The sequence below is a fragment of the Mytilus trossulus genome, chromosome 3, assembly GCF_036588685.1.
Source record: "Mytilus trossulus isolate FHL-02 chromosome 3, PNRI_Mtr1.1.1.hap1, whole genome shotgun sequence".
NCBI classification, from domain to species: domain Eukaryota; kingdom Metazoa; phylum Mollusca; class Bivalvia; order Mytilida; family Mytilidae; genus Mytilus; species Mytilus trossulus.
This window is the reverse complement of record NC_086375.1, coordinates 52,099,230-52,117,125: the sequence shown is the minus strand read 5'-3', so window position 1 is coordinate 52,117,125 and position 17,896 is coordinate 52,099,230. Positions and strand designations below refer to the sequence as shown.

The window sequence follows — 17,896 nt, the reverse complement described above, 5'->3', positions numbered from 1 at the left end:
ACTCTGTTTACTGTTAGATTCATATTTGTGTTGTACCTGTTTATTGTATTCTTCTTGTTCTATGTTTATCAAAGCATCTTGTTTCATTGTTTATTTATTTATGTTTCTTTTCTTCATTCAGTGAACTTTTGAGGTATGAATGTAGAGCTTAGATAAAGACAGATTATATTAACCATCAATTCTCTTCTCCACTCTTTGTTAATATATATATTCTTATTGATCTCCATTGTTAATATTTATATTCTAATTGATAATATCAGAGGCAGGTGCATTATGGACAAATCATCTTGGATTTAGGCTGTTATGTAGAACTTATAATTGTTAATGTTTGTGTCATTTTGGTCTTTTGTGGATAGTTGTCTCATTGACAATCATACCACATCTTCTTTTTTTATAATTAATACACTACATTAAATATTTAGGTTAGAAAATCATAAATTCTGTATTTTATCATTTTCAGGCACCATCTCATCAAAATATTCTTCCAAAAGTGTACTTTAAACTATCTGGCTTTTTGAATTTTTGATCCACATACTTTTTGAATGTGCAATTAAAAATCAGTATATTGAATATGACAAATAAAACATAAATTTCTTATTTATCATTTTAAAGCATCATTTGATAAAAAAAAGTCCAAATCTGTGCGGAAATAAGTGTTTACTTCAAACTACCTGGCTATGGGAAATTTTTAATCCACCTACTTTATTTTACTATTTTCTCACAAAAAATGTACCCCTACCTCTATCCTCACAATCAACCCCATTCCATACACACCTGTTGATTATTTTTAGAGGGATTGGTGTTTTTTAATCAGTTCTATATACCTAATGTTTAGAATTTTTTGTCTCACATCTCTTTCCTTTTGGCAGTAGTGATGTCTCTTCAATTACACAGATGACTATGTTCATATCTCCCTTTATAGTGCCTATTCATTATTGATTGATAACTCTTTAACTCTCCTACCCATTAGGCCACATGAACTACTGCCAGCACTGGCCATCCATCTTCGTCATTATTGTCAAGGTACTGAACATTTACAAAGCTACTGTTAAACAAATAATTTCAACCAAGTTTGAGGTGAATGATCCTTAGGGTATCAAACATAAAATTATATAGGTTTTTTCACAGTCAGTCAATACACATGACTGCTTTTATAAAAATTTTAAGATGACTACAACAATTGGATGACTGTAAGACGAGGATGAGGAGTTACTGCCCTTTATTGTTGACTTTTGATTAATTAATTTTTTGCCCTGTATCTATAAAAAATTATGATAGATTGGCAAAAAATGTGAACAGCAAAAATTATCAGAAACATAAGACATACAAAAAATGTACGACAAAAATAGTTGGTGGTTGCCTTAATTGATAATTTTAGAACATTTTCCTGTCCAGAGTCTTCTCTGAAACTGCTGAACCAATTCCAACATAACTTCAGGTGAATGATTCATAGGTTATCTAGTGTAAAATACAAGGTAATGGAAACAAGATCCTGGGAGTCTCTTGTTCTTTTGTATCCTAAATGGAAATAGGGGAGATTCATACTGTTAATGACACTTGACAGATTTTTGTTTCTTCTAATTTTTTCATGTTTTACTAGAAAAATATATTTTTATATAGATTTTATGTCTGTTTTATATGTTTCATTGAAGACGCTCATATTTTTTTTTGTCTGTGTTATATATGTTTCATTGAAGACTCTCAGATTTTTTATTATGTCTGTCACTAAGACTGTGTTATATGTTTCAATGAGGATTTACTTAACCACTTGGTTCAAGAAAGGATTATAAAAAAATACTACAGATCTGTCAGCTGGTTACAAAGAGATCATGTGTTTAACCTCTACATATATATTCTTCTTTCTTACCTGTACATACCTTAAATTAATATGTAATTGGTGTATGTGCTAGAATATATAAATCTCAATGCATGCACTGCTGTAAAAACAATTCTTGAGCACTTCTTTATACTCTAAATTTTGTTATTGTAATTTTTATTCAGCTGATGATATTTTAACAATACCCCTGCTCCTAAATTTCCTAAATATGATGTTTCAGTGATCTTTATTAAACCCTATAATCTGATAATATTTGAATGGGTGAACCTTTAAGATGAATTTTTAATAAAAGAAATAGTTGTGAAGCTGATATAAATTATGCTATGTAATCACTCATGTGGAATATTTTAATACTAAGCTAGATTTAAAAAAATAATTAATGAATATTTATTTGGAACAGAAGGAAACATACAAATACTCTTGTTTTCAGCAATATGAGTTAGCTATTGATAAATCTTAGAACCTGTCTTCAATATTATATTTATTTCTTGTATTTATCATGATGATATTTTTATTCTGAATAACTTTTGAAACTTTGATTGCTCACAAAATTCAGTAATAATTGATGAAATTAGTATTCAGGACAATTTTGTAAGTAGCCATTTTTCTTTTTTTCTTTTAACAGACATTATGAAGATGACTTCGAACCAGACGAAGATGAGATAGTTAATGAAGAGAAAAAATCTTCGGTTGCCGACAGGGTATCCCAGAATTCCAGAGCCCTCTCTGAAGAAGATGATATCTATGACTTCAGCACTGACAGTTTAGGATACTAAAATGAGAGAAACCAAGGAGCAGAAACTGGAATGGTTCTGGATAAAGATTTTATTGTTCTCCTGTATCAAAATATCATTGATTAATATTGTGATCTAAAACTACATAAGCTTAATTCACTTGAATGGTAGAGAGAAATAATGATAATTGAAATATTTATGCAATGTATCTATTTTGAGTCATAGTCTGTTTTTAGTATGTATTTCATAAGATTTTTTTAGCTTATTTCTAACAGAAATATTATGTTTTATGGAGCTTTCAAATAACATTTTGATTAAATATCCTCTACAAAATCTGCTAGTTTTGATAAATTGTATTTTTGATGAGGTATTTAAGCTAGAACTCTCAGCAAACAATTTTTAAAATTAGTACTTTGAAATGCTTGTAAGAGTCTAGAGGTCATCTTTAATTAAACCTTAGATAATGAATACATTTGTTTAGTCAGTGATGAAGGATACATGGAAGACCCGGTATACATGTCCAATATACATCATGATCTAACCGGTAACATTAACTTTCCCTGCAGATGTAAGTTCAATATTGGAATACTGTCAGAGTTCACGAAAAAGGTCAGTCCTCAGGATTTTACCACCAAAATTTTGCAATAGAACTAATAGTGAGGACCGTAAGATTTTCTTCAAGGACCACCAGGGGAAAAAAGATTTCGCGAACTCTGCACTGTAGTTATTACCTTCAACAATTTATATTGTTATAAATGCTAGAATCTCTAATCTACAACATGCACTGATCATAACTCATTTTAGACTCACCCTAAATTATGATTTAGAAGAATAAACTTAACTAATTTGTAAAATGTTATATTTTGAATAAGTTAACTTAAGTTGATGTACTAACCTACCAATTTAAAAGGGTTATTTGTGTACATTGATGAGAGACATTATAATATTAGTGGTCATTTAGGTCACGCCCACCAGTTATGATATATGAGGGAGTGTTGTGCAGTACACATTGCAACATGAATAACACATTTTATATATTTTAGTGTTAGCCTTTTAAGACTATGCAAATTAAGTTTTGAATTAGCTCATTCCATGAAGAGAGTGTATATTATTTATTATTTATTAACCTTTCACTGCCAGGATATTGTTGTATTGTTTGTTTATAGTCTTTGTGTGAAATTTTAATTAGGTTGTTTTCAGTTTTAAAAAAATTAGCAAAATATAATCTCAAAGTTTTTTTGTTGGGAAAAGTTTGCAGCCTTCATTTTATTAAAATACTCATATAACCTTATATCTTGAAACAAAAACGACCATTATATGTTAAATTTTATTGGGAATTATTTTTAAAGCTTTCCAACACTGAACTTATGAAATTGCATTATTAAATTTGCTTACAGATTTGTTTATCATAAAAAAAAATTGGAAACAGCAGTAGTTCAGGTCTAAAGTAAAACAATTTTATTAATGAAATGGACATTATATAAATATAGATATGGCTGTAATAGCCTAGAAATTATACATTATTAGTGCTTTTATTTCAAGTTCATTCGTTGTGTGTTAAGAAGAAATTATGATATCATCTGCATGCACATTTACTTTTACATATGAGAAGAATAAAAATTCATTAATTTTGTTTTTGCTTTTATACAAAATAAAAAGGAAAACATATAAAAAATAATCAATTATATTATTTAAGGGAATGTTGTGCAGTACAAATTTAAATATTAAAAAAATAGATCACCTTAAAAATTAGTGGACATGCTTTAGATATGCTTGCATCTATATTTCTGCAATTTTGTCCTTCGTTTTTTCATTCATTTTCATATAGTCTTCAATCTGAGATTAGCACACTTTTTATGCACCTTTTGTTGAGTTTCACCGAGCTATTAATGATTACAATCCAAAGTTTGAGGAAGATTTGTTGGTGTGGATATATTTAATCCATAAAAAAATTAAAACTGAGACTTGTGGTTCAGAAAAATTCTACAAACAAACCTTTAAATCATAGGATATTTTTTGTCTTAAACAATATTTTACCAAAATATACATAAGTTAATGTTTCAAATGATATTTATTTATTTATTTAATATCTATATTCTTATAATGTCATTTAAAACAAAAGATAATCTTATCATCATGAATTAGAAAAGTTAAGTATATGTTGTGTAGGAACATACACAGTCAAGTTTAAATTCTATATTTAACTTATGTTTGTCATTTGAATACATGATTAACTATAAATTATCATGATTTGTTATATTTATTTATTGTCCGTATCAATACATTTATAATACATTCACATTTTGTGTTGTGACATTTAATCATATTGCTATTAAAGAATGTTGTTCTTTGATGTCAAATTTACTGCAGTATTTATTATGATGAAATTGAATAAATCTATTATAACATATATTTGTCTCTTTTTGGTATTATCTTCCTAGTAACTGTCTTTTTGTACTGGCATGAAATTCTGCAAGCTTTTGCGATAAATACACAGTTTAAAACTTCCAACGCAAGTTTGTCCGCAAAAGAGTGAAGCCCAAATCCAGAAAGTTTCAAGAGGCCAAAGAAAGAACAAAATTGAAGAGCATTGATATAATGGTTAATACCCAAAGGGCTTATACTTGTAATTATTTTAGATAAAAGTTTCAAAGTCTCAGACTGATCCAAACAATGCCATATATTTCATAAGATTATGAAACTAGATGAATAGGTATGTAAGAAATGTTAACTAGTGTCTAGAGTCCATGTGTGTAATGTTTAATTTTCAGAAATAATCTGAAAAGTTAGGTGTATCAGGTACATATACTGGTATTAGCGTGTTCATTTGTTTTTTTTAGTCTGGCTAATTAAAAAACTGAGAAAAAAAGTATGTTTTTCTTAATGTCAAAAGTTGATCACCGACAAGTCAAACTTACATTTGGCCATTAGAAGGAAATACAAAATCAATGTGTATGTCTTCCATGCATTTTAGATATGTACCAAAAATCAACTACAAATTGTCAGACATTACAAAAAAGTGGAGATACATGAAATATGTCTTGGTACAAGAGCTGAAATTTTGAGATGGCTTTTAACAATTTCTCTGCATTCCTATGGGAACGAACTGCGTCACTCCTTGTCCTACCTTTTCTTATTTTCATATGAGTCGGATTTTTTCAGACATTTGGCAAAAAGTGAAAGATCACAGAAGCCAGATCATTTAATTTCATATTCAGATATATTCATATTGATGATGTTCTTACCATTCACAATTCAAAGTTTTTAAGATTAGGTTCCATAAATTTATCTTCCAGAACTTGAAATTAAACAAACGAAAGACATGGCTTCCTGTGCCTCAACTTTAGACTTATAACTCGTATTTGACATAAGCAGTCATCTCAGGACCAGAATCTACAACAAACTAGATGATTTTAAATTATCAATTTCCCACAACTAAAAACAATATACCAACTTCACCTGCATTTGAGATACATTTCCCAACTCATTCGGTATCTTACAGCTCGGATCTGCTACTGAGACTTAGTAGAACTTCACCGGTGTCGGAGCAGACAGTTAATGAACCAGGGGTATGTCAAAAAACGTCTCGTCTTTTTTCTAAAAAAAAATAAAAAAATCGGGAGATACCAAGAACTTGTTGATTAGTATTCCGTATCAAAAATTACGATGGTCTTGACGTATAGATTCTAGATTCTGACATTGTTTATCATCTCAATTACTTGTTATTGTGTTCTTTTTTTTTTGTCTTTGTAAATTGTTACTTTTACTGTTTACTCTATTATTGGTAATATTCATTTTAAGCGGCTTGGTACTTACACATTCCGTCATTGTGTTATGCTATTGTAAATGTTGACTGATGCACCCCTATTTCTGACAATTTTACCTGTTATGTCTGTTTGTTTTGTTCACACATTGTTGTCAATATAATGGAACTTTATGCATCTATCATGCAAGTGAGATGTTTAGCCAGCTTTAAAACCAGGTTTAATCCACCATTTTGTACAAAAGAAATGCCTGTACCAAGTCAGGAATATGACAGTTGTTATCGTTTCGTATGATGTGTTTGAGCTTTTGATTTTGCAATTTGATTAGGGACTTTCCTTTTTTAATTTCCTTTGAGTTCGGTATTTTTGTAATTTACTTTTTATGTAAACAAGTAGAAGTAAAATTAAAAGGCTGTGACAAAGTAGTAAATTAGTTATTTTGCAGGCTCTTATTAAAATATCTTAATACAAGCCGGTAAAATAACATATTTATATAGAATTAACTATTATTTCAATTTTATCAAGTTTTTGATGCATTACTTTAAAACATACAATTAAAAATCTGGGTTATTCTTATGCAAGCAGGTAGCATTAGACTGACTGATTTTAGAAATAACTTCAGCTACATGTAAGATATGATTTTATTGCAGCAAACGAATGCCAAATATTGATTTTATTCTTGTTATCAATTCTAGTTTTCACTTTGACTGATAAATGTTTTTTATTTAAACACTCTTATGTTCTAATTCACTTGTTCAAACGAACATAAAGTATTTATGTGCACATCGCTACTTATTTTCTAAAACCTTCTTCAAACCCAAACTGTATACTATATATTTTGTAATAAAATAAAGAAACACATTTCTGATTTTGTCCAGCACGGTGACCATGTCCATTTTATTAAACATTTATTAATACAAACTAAATCATCATTAATTTTCATTGTCCACCAAAAAATTTCACTAAATGCAAATGCGTAACGTCCACTAAATAAAAAAATTCATGGTACACTGTCCTTACAGAATATCTAAAAATAAACAAATATCATAATTAATATGTCGTGTACAAGTTGCGATTTTGTACACGTTATAAAATGTACAAAAATATTGTACATGTTATAACTTGTATAATGCAAAAATGCAAGTTATAACATGTACAAAAGTACCTCATACATGTTATAAACTGTACAAAATATTGCTTAAAAATGGTTTTAACTTGTACAAAATCGAAAAATAAGGATATTTTTCTAATATCGCAACAGACGATATTGACCTCAATAACATTTTCATAACGTTTTTATTATTCCTTCATGTTAGTGTGTTTTGTCCTTTTTTGAAACAGTTAATGTCTAGGGGTCGGTATTACGAAGCATTCCTAAGACCTCTCATAAGATATATCTTAGGACATGTCTTATGATCCTCTTATGACTATCTATGGACATATCTTTATTTGATGAATTATAATTGTGAGTGTCCACTTTGAAGGCAATAGTAAAATACTTTCTTTCTAGTTGACACTAAAAGACATAAGAGGATGGCCAGGATAGATGTGTCTACAAATACAATTTGGAATTGAAATGGGGTATGTGGTTAAAAGACAACAACCTTCCCATGGAGCAGACAACATCTGATCCAAAGGCAACAAATACATGCTTTCAAAGTAGAGGATATATATTTAAAACATCAAAATGACATTCGCCTCATGCAATGATCTTATAGTTTATAAACAAAAATTAAGTTATAAATTTACATAAGTCATGCTGAAGGCCAAAAATGTTGAAGAGAAGATCCAAAGATATTGATAATGAAGCGTGGTCCAATGCAAACTATTTTAGCTCTCTCTTGCTTTTACAGAGTAAGCATATAAGACATCGTTTTAGTTTTTGCATGCTATAAAATCGAGAGGGAGTTTTTCCCAAAATTATTAGGAATCGTTCTTAAACTTTTTGGAAGAATTTAGTTACTAGTATCTAATTATAATTGTCATTGAGGAATGCAAGCTTTTAGTAAATAGTTTCACACTTATTTAAGCCATGATGGACTGCATGAAACATACAATTACATGAAAACACATTTTGCCAACATAAGTCATGAAACATATATTTCTGAAATTTTGTGATCATTGTCCTTTACAGAAAAAGACACTTTGTGGCCTATTCATTGTTGTTCTTTATGCATTGGTAAATTTAAATGTATATTTTACTTCATAAAGATTTATTTTAAATTTTGTACAAGTTAAAACCATTTTAAAGCAATATTTTGTACAGGTTATAACATGTATGAGGTACTTTTGTACATGTTATAACTTGTATTTTTGCATTATACAAGTTATAACATGTACAATATTTTTGTACATGTTATAACCTGTACAAAATCGCAACTTGTACACGACATACACAATCATCCAATTGATCTCTGAACTACATAACAATTCTACACTACTGTAAATATGTCTACACTGTCGTAGTAATCAACGTAGTGGTCACCGCCTAACCTCGATAACTGAAAAACGTGCTCCTTTACTTATATACTACCCGCGAAATCTAAACCGGTTCTTACAATAGGTACTACGCGTCTAAAAATAACTCCGCGTAGAGCACATAAATATATATATGTATCTCTAATATTGTTAGCTGTGTACTCATTCAAATACTAGTATTTCAGTAATTATTTAAGTTTCTGTTATGTTGACAGTATATATAAAAAAGAAAATGTGGTATTATTGCCAATTAGAAGCTTTTATAGAATTTTCATTTTTTTTAATTAGATTTCACTCTTTAAAGAGAAACGTCAAAATAACAAGTTCACTATATTGCTGGTGCCGTTAAAATAGCATTTTATAGTAATGTGCTATTTTGCCGGCTTGAGATTGAGATAATTTAATAATGCCTGCAAAAAAGCCACTGCTACAGTTTATGTTGTTTTTCTGTTCAAGCACTACAGGAAAGCAGTTTGGAAAACTGCAGGTGGTGTGTTGTTCTAGTCCGTGGTGGTGAGTGGCACATATCAGAACTATCTCGGTAACATGATTTTGATAATATTGTCTTGTTGAGCCGAATGATATTGCGCATTTGTGCTTATCCCTGGTAAACAGTATTTAGTTGCTGAACCACTTTCTTGTCAATCTTGTTTTTTTACTCGTAACTTTATAAAGATTAAACATTTTGTGTGGTGAACTGTCATTTTATTACCATTGCTGCCTATTTATCATCATCTCGGCCAGGTATTGTTATTAGAAAGTAAAAACACAAAAATACCGAACTCCGAGGAAAATTCAAAAAGGAAAATCAAAAATCAAAAGGCAAAATCAAAAGTCCAAACACATCAAACGAATGGGTAACAACTGTCATATTCCTGACTTGGTACAGGCATTTTCTAATGTAGAAAATGGTGGATTGAACCTGGTTTTATAGCTAGCTAAACCTCTCACTTATATGACAGTCGCATCAAATTCCATTAAATTGTCAACGATTAGATGCTCATTATCTTCACAGAACTTGTTTGACACATTAAGTAGTGATTCATCATTTAATTATGTAGCGTTGACTGATACGATATTTTGCTTGCTAATATACTCATCATATATACAAGGATTAAATTTTGAATTTTCGCCAGACTCGCGTTTCGTCTACAAAAGACTCATCAATGGCGCTCGAATCCAAAAATGTTAAAAAGACCAATTAAGGTACGAAATTGAAAAGCATTGAGGATCAAAATTTCTAAACGTTTTACCAAATACAGCTAAGGTAATCTATTCCTGAGGTAGAATAGCTTTAGTATTTCAAAATACTTGATCATTTTGTTTTGTATTTTATGTCTTCCCCAAATTCACAGACTCATTGATATCTACGAATTAGTCATGCTGACATCAATTGCAGTAAGTTATGGTGACATTTCTGGATAAAATTTAGTATGCTACACTATCGAAGGTATTTAGAGAAATCTAAGATTAGCATATCTATTTACCATAATAACTAAGTTGTCGTGAATTGCACATATCGATTTTATTGATAAGTTACATTTCAAAATATCTGTTGCGTCTGAAAAAATATTTGAAATTTGACAACACTTGATGTTTCATTGTGTGTTTGTATAGAATGTATTTTATAAGTAGTTAAATATACAGTTCACACTCGCATCGTCTTGGTTATGTCTTCCTTTTTATAGTGCGCTTTAATTTTTGATAATAGCCAGTCTAAATAAAATTCCCCATTGTTATATGACTTGGGTTAAATGTTTGCGTAACTGTGTTGTTTTAACATGAAATTCTTTCGGTGATCTCTACTGAACCATTTCTATCGGATTAATCTTTACGAATGTTTGGTTTTGTATTTGGTCCTCTACTCAGCATGCTTCCAGTTTTCCCTTTAGAATGATGTTCGCATAGTATATGTCTTGTGTATATAATATATATGAAAAAAAAGGATTCGGGTATTGATACTTGTTACAAAATCAATACATACACAGCAAACAACAACAATCAAGTTAAAAGCAAACAAAACAGAGCTTTTATTGCTGTAAGTCATCTCAAATATGTTTGTATGTGCCATTTGTTTTAAAAGACAACTAGTGCATATGATATTATTATGTAAAATGATAAATAATTAAAACGTTTCATAAAATTTGATTTGGATATATAGCTTTAGACAATTTCATAAAAATGTAAACCCAATAAATTGAGTGCTGTTTTCTGTTGCTATAATATGTCCCAGACTCCCTTGATAATTCTTAATTCACATTAAAAAATTATCTAAAAAAAAAATGTTTGATAAGCATAATTTTTTTTTTATCTTTCTGTTCATCGAATTGAATTATATTCTTGTTATTATTGTCATTAAAATATAATTTTTCAGTACAAACGAAATTCACGTACCAACAAAAATATGTTGCTGCACTCATATAGCGGTCTTTTTTGTACATGCGTTATAATGATGGCGGAATCGGTCGCATGGCATCCAAATATGGTAAGTCATGCACTACAAGTTTGTTTTTTTACGATTATTGTGACGGATATGGCATTCTGTATTTATAAAATCTAAAAAAAGATTGGAGTACACCATAAGTGATTAGTCAGAAATTACTAATCAGGAGAGATTGAATTAAAGAAGTTGGATCTTTGTTTTCATTCTGGTTTTTTTTGTTACTTACTTTTTTTCTTTATTACTTTTTAGAGACGATTTAGTGCAAATCCACCGTCCATGGCATTTAAATTAAAAACAGAACCATATATCTCTGTAAGTATATTCAATACATTTTAAATTTACAAAACACACATTAAATAGTCAAATCAGACCTTTTTTTCCTTCGATAGTTTTATTCGATATATACTAATGTTCAGTTCACATAGACATTGCGATGTAACAAATAAAAACTTGGGCAAATAAAAAAGAAAACGAGACCGGGTGCGCAACATTCTATGTGAATGCATCCGCAGCCATACAACTCACTACTCAGCCAAAAAATAAAAACGCGATAAGATTAAAATTGTGTAGATTGGACGACTATACAACTATCCCGGTACTTCAAGATCTTAGACTGCGAAAACATTTCCCTAGTGAGTTGAGACATACATATATTTTAAAAACATACCATTTGGATATTTATTTGGGTATCATTCAATAAGGATGGGAAATTAAAAAAAAAACCCGCACCAAATTAAGATATCAGACTTAGAATTTTAATTTTACAGAAAATAATCTGGTGGATGATGATGTCAATGTAAAATGACACTTTAAACTCATTTAGGTCCCAACAATCGAAGGATATATATATAAATATATATATCAATAATTTGTTTGTAGAAAAATTTGTGAGCCTAACGAGTCTGTAAAGATACTATACAGACAGCGATATGTATTAAGTGGTGTATGAGACAGTATGTAGATGGATATAATAAGATGTGGCATTGGTGCCAATGAGTACTTGCATCTCATATTTCCATGTGAACTTAAGAGAAAGGGAATCTGCCTAAACTTATAGCTATAAGTATAAAATTGAGGATGAAAATGGGGGATGTGTCAAAGAGACAACACCCCTTTCAACGAACAGAAAAAGGCCGAAGGCCACAAATAGTCTTCAAAACAGCTAGAAAATCCCGCTACTGAATTTGTTTTTATTTCCGATGTAAATATTCCATAAGTGAATCAATATTGAAGCCAAACTAGGCAACAGAAGTATACCGCTGTTTATAAGTCTGTTTAGCTTTGTTTTTTTTTTAAGTTAATGTCGATATTTTTGTGTTTTGTGGAGGATATTACTATAAAAGATTTGAGCTGAATTACCTGAACGTATAAGATGTTTTCATGTTGATTTACATTTACAAATGATATCCCAGTACCGATGATAAATTTTAGTAAATTTTTTGATTTGTTAGTGATATCTTAACCCATTGTGTTATAATTTTTCAGTAATACTAGTATACAGATTTCTTTCGCTAAAATCTTATACGTTGAAACATACACAAGCGAATCTTACAAGATGAGATATATAAACACAAAAGATGGTGACAAGGGAACATCACCATCTCAAAATGAATAATTAACGATAAGAAATGAAAAATCATCCATTTTATCATAAATTTAGATGTAAAGCTTCCCGTTAATGACAAAGATTTCAAATTCCAGGAAAAGACAGTGTTCATTGTTAGTATTAGCTTTATTAAAAATTAGTTCAACAGGATAAATCTATTTAGTGTACAAACGGCAGTTGTCATTATAGTGAGCCACTATATCATCCAAATGTCTAGAAGTGTTTTATATTTATGTATCAGATGAGTTTCGATGTGTTTTTGTTGATTTTAGTCATAAATTATTACGCATAACAATAAAGAAACACAGGTAGTGGTCCACAGTTTGTCCCCATTAGAATCCCGATAACATGACGATATACAAAATCTACAAAGCGAAACAAATGTTATCTAGTAAAAATTCAAGAGTAATAATAGTATGGAAGCATATCGAATTGATATAGTTCTTTTGTTTGTTGTTCTTAAAAAACTTTTTAAAAGTCCATTTAAATAGGTGTGTGATTTTTTCAAATAAGAATATTAAGTAAAGGGGTATATAGGGTAGACAAATCTAAACTTTATACAGGTTCAAATCACCAATATAAGTATGCAATTTATCAAGTACTCCAAAGGTAATTAATTGCCCTATTTTTAAAATGCCTTAATTATCAGGATTTTGAATGTATCAAGTGTACAAGTAATTAGAATGGACAGTTTAGTAGTGGAACAATGGCTTGTAATCAAAATAAATCTACATGTGTAAGGTGTTTTCTGCAGTATCGGAAGCTGGTACATAGTTGAAACTTTTATTATGTTTGATTCTGCCTGTAAAGAAGTAGATAAAAGTTTATGTTTGTTACAAATGTCATTTTTCGAAAATGTAGTCAGTTGGAATGTTGATGAATTCGTGATTTCCTTTTGCAGAACCTCAACGCAAACTTTACGCAAACAATAATGATATTATTAAAGCTTTATCAGTAATGGTTATGTAATGCACATATCTAAAGAACTAGGGCAAAACTGATTTTTCAAGAGAGAAAAAATATGACACATTCATGTATTCATTTTTTAAATTTTTTATGTATTATATATTTAGATTTTGTCGGACAATTATTATATGATGCCTTCAAATGGCATTAATTCTAAAGATGGACATAACCTTATAATTGGAAAGCAACGACTTCTAAATGCGCTTCAAAATAAAGACGATATCAAGGTAATCATCTTTACAATCAAATTCATATTATCAAAAATCGGAGAGCTTATAAACATCTTGAATTTAATTACGAACAGTTTTATAATAAAATTGAGAAAGGAAATGGTGAATGTGTCAAAGCGACAACCCCCGACCATAGAGCAGACAACAGCCGAAGTCCACCAATGGGTCTTCAATGTAGCGAGAATTCCCATACCCGTAGGTGTCCTCCAGCTGGCCCCTAAAAATTATGCATACTAGTACATTCATAATGGACGTCATACTCAACTCCGAATTATACACAAGAAACTAAAATGAAATAGAAAAAAAATAATAAAAAATAAGTATATATATGTTTTAACAGTTGTACACCTACCAGGCAAATGATAATGTTATCATGGATATGCACCTTGCAAGTTTGAAATAATTTGTTTAAGTGCCTCGATGAATATTTTGAATGAGACTACAAACTATTTTGTAATTATACAATTTTGAAGATTATCTAACGTAGAAATTAGCAACATTGATTTTGGTAATAATAAGTTCTCTGATATCCCTAAAGGGCAATGAGCTTTTGGCTATGACAAGCGTTTTTGATTTTCAATATTATGGAATATTCGTAATTACTTAAAGGGTAGCCTAAATTCAAACTTAAAACTGTATACATAATACTTCAATCATCTGTAAATAAACAGCAAATCGCGAGTTAGTAATGTGATGATTTTTTATCTCGTTTTTCCTATATCTCATATGTTACTGGTATACAAAGTGTACCGATTACAAGTAACTATAATTTATGAAAAACCTCATGAATATACCCAAAACGTGTTAGAATTGTTCACTTATCTTTAACAGTAATGTTACAATGTTCAACAACACCGATGTATGGCTCACACTGAACTGCAAGATATAAAGTGCCATAAAATGACTAGTGCAAAACATTTAAACAGGAAATCCAACGGTCTAATCTTCAAAAAAAGAAAAACAAATGATTTCTTCTCCTGATCAGAACATATCTCTAGATAATGTAACTGAAAATCAGCCAGTTACACATACAAAATGAAAAAGGGTCTAATTTTGAGGTACAAAACCTTAGAATTCGAATAATTCCCAGAAAGAAAGTACAAACGTATTCAAAAACAAAATTTCGATATGACATATTAAAAGATAGTAAGGTTAAAAATAAAAACAAGACGTTATGAACTTCATGCGTCCAGAGCGCTTAATTTCTGAAATTATTTTCATCAGGAACACTCAAAGTCGCAAAATTTGAAAGTCAATGATGTATTAGAACCGTAAGAGTTAAAGAGAAAAAGACCGTAAAAAATAGCAAAATCCATCTAAGAATAAAAAAGAAAATGTGGTATGATTGCCAATGAGACAACCTCTCTCCCAAGCAAAATACCCTAACTGTAAAAATAAGGTAAACTTTACCTCAAGGATAATTAGTTTCGTTTCTATTTCAAAGTAAACAAACAGACAACTTTATAATATGTTTTGAACTTTGTCTGTACTGACTACTGGGCTGATAATATTCCCAGTTGAATATTCATAGCCAATGATGTTGAACTAATTAATTTGTAATTGATTTTCTCTGATTCTATGGAAATTTATCCCTTTCCGAACCCATTGTATAAAAAAATTTAATCAACGCGTGGTTGCTGGTGATCTCAAAAGATCATTGGATGATTTTAAGGGTCATGACCTTTTTAGCTAACTGGATGAATCAAAATTTGATAACAGGTGTAAATGAAATTGACAACTTCGTGCAATGTGAAAGGCACTCGAAGGGGATTTTCGGTATATAAAAAAGAAAATGTCTTTTTAATCATTAGAGAAACAGATTCTTACATAGTTACTCGTGGATTATCGGATTTATCCAATCTCGATATTTAAATTATAAATTTTAAAGTCCTCGCCGAGGCGGCTCGGACTTTAAAATTGATAATTTAACTATCTCGATTGGATAAATCCGATAATCCACTTGTATCAATGTAAGAATCTATATATAGCTGGTTTCCAACCAGTTATTATATTTTTTGTTTAGAATGTATAAATTACATTTTTTGTTTTGCAAAAATAATTAGTACACAAATATCATTGATCTTGCATACCTTAAAATAGTTTCTTCAACAATAGTATATTGATAATTGTATTTGTCTACTTCAATATTAAGTTCAGCACATATCTCGTGTGTTACTTATCGCACAAACTTTAGGACAAGACGAATTACAATATAATAAATTCGACTTACTGCTTGCTACTTATTGATTAGGTCAAGATGTAATCATGACGTGTTTCAGTTGCAAAATTCAATGTAAGCTAGCAATGTCCAATCTCTTGTAGTTTTAAAATATAAACACCTTTGCTTACTTTTATTTGTTTCTGTTTTATATAGCGGATTGGAGGAACAAACGCGCAGCAAAAGCCAACGGAGAAAACAAATGGATAGTAGTACACAAACAAGATGCCAGTGTCATGATATTATCATTAATGTTACAGATTTTACTGTTGTGTGTGACATACAACTGTATAGACCAATAAATGATATCTATGATACTTGTAATTATTCATTGTATATAATTAAAAATTGCATATTTCATTTTTTTTCATGATTTTATTGTCTCTCATTGATTTTCTAAGTTTCAACGATTCCTTTGGTATCATCGCCTACTTTTTTTGTATAGTGTTTAAAATCGTTGACAATTTCATAGATTATACCGCATCATATGTTCCTTTTCAAATATTCGGCTTTGAGGTTAATCCAGAAAAAGCGCTTCGGACGCATAAAATTTATGAAATGTATTCGTTTTTTTCCTTCGTATTGTACATTATTAATTGTGATATTTTAGTTATGACAGTCAAGACCTAAACAAAATGAAAAAAATAAACAAAAACAAGACCCGATGTCAACTTTGCCATCACAAACACCGGCGATGTTCGTTCTTTGAGTATAAGCATCAAATGCAACCTATATTTTACATATTACAATTTTAACTAAGATATGTTCTAATGATCCTGCATTTTATACGCGCAATGTTTGCTTGGCCATAGAACTTACTGAAACAGGATAACAGATATCACAATTTTCAAAGACGTTCCAAAATTCTTACAGGCGTTGTCATCTTATCTAGAAAATAAAAGTTTTAGTTTTATTTCTGACGACCGATCAGAAATATGACAGTTCTTGTCCATTCGTTTTTGATGTGTTTTGTTATTTGATTTTGCCATGTGATTATGGACTTTCCGAATTGATTTTCCTCTGAGTTCAGTATTTTGGTGATTTTACTTTTTATTGTTCTGCCGTTGATATAACTAATAATAGTATCACACTGACAAATGAAAAGTGATATTTAACTCGAGATACTTCTTGCGCCGTCCAGCAGAAAGGGCTACCAGGATATACTTACTAATCCAGTATAATCATAATGGTTCCTTCTTCTAGTGATCAGACGAATTAAAATATTTTTTGTAAAAGTATTTGAATGGATAAACGAGTCATGAATATCTCCAATGCCATTATTGTAGATTTACATTAAATGATTTACGTTTAAAAACCTATTTCACATAAAAGACATTATTAAAAATGTAATTATTCGCTGGGGGTAAAGCTGATGACCGTACCTGCATTCATGGTCATCCCAAGATTTCGGATGAAAAATTAGGTCAGTATCTGTCCTGTCTGTTAAAGTGTTTCTATATCATTTTCTTTACAAATCATATATTTCAACGATGTAATTTTATAAAAGATTCACAAGGAAATCACTAATTATTACCGAGAAATGTGCATGAAACAGGAATTCCGATTTAAAAAAATCGCTAAGATGACCGTAAATCACAATCGAGATGACCGTAACAGAAT

At 30.0% G+C, this 17,896-nt stretch overlaps 2 protein-coding genes across 3 annotated transcripts in view; both read left to right on the top strand.

Moving 5' to 3' along the window:
* The window catches only part of LOC134711789 (serine/threonine-protein phosphatase 2A regulatory subunit B'' subunit beta-like), a 32,497-nt gene extending 29,348 nt beyond the window's left edge, over window positions 1-3,149 (top strand). The window contains exon 13 of the mRNA XM_063572672.1: window positions 2,463-3,149. Within this exon, the coding sequence (XP_063428742.1) occupies window positions 2,463-2,613 (151 nt within the window). The 3' untranslated portion in view covers window positions 2,614-3,149. The remainder of the gene's footprint in view (window positions 1-2,462) is intronic.
* An 8,043-nt stretch (window positions 3,150-11,192) lies between these two features.
* Window positions 11,193-16,550, top strand: LOC134709527 (uncharacterized). 2 transcript variants are annotated; one of them, XM_063569685.1, is made up of 4 exons: window positions 11,200-11,298; window positions 11,506-11,568; window positions 13,936-14,055; window positions 16,433-16,550. In XM_063569685.1, exons 1-4 carry the CDS (start codon window positions 11,218-11,220, stop codon window positions 16,484-16,486), a joined length of 318 nt encoding a protein of 105 aa, XP_063425755.1. In that variant the 5' UTR covers window positions 11,200-11,217; the 3' UTR covers window positions 16,487-16,550. The 2 variants fall into 2 exon arrangements, 1 of the variants encoding a protein (XP_063425755.1); XR_010105979.1 differs by lacking the exon at window positions 11,506-11,568 and having other exon boundaries at window positions 11,193-11,298.
* The last annotated feature ends 1,346 nt before the right edge of the window (window positions 16,551-17,896 follow it).

What these genes read in the sequence shown, in the direction of transcription:
- LOC134709527 (XM_063569685.1), top strand. Translation starts at nt 11,218, where the DNA reads ATGTTGCTGCACTCATATAGCGGTCTTTTTTGTACATGCGTTATAATG. An exon ending in TCGCATGGCATCCAAATATG is followed by an intron (nt 11,299 to 11,505) that starts GTAAGTCATGCA and finishes ATTACTTTTTAG; the next exon opens with AGACGATTTAGTGCAAATCC. An exon ending in AAACAGAACCATATATCTCT is followed by an intron (nt 11,569 to 13,935) that starts GTAAGTATATTC and finishes TTATATATTTAG; the next exon opens with ATTTTGTCGGACAATTATTA.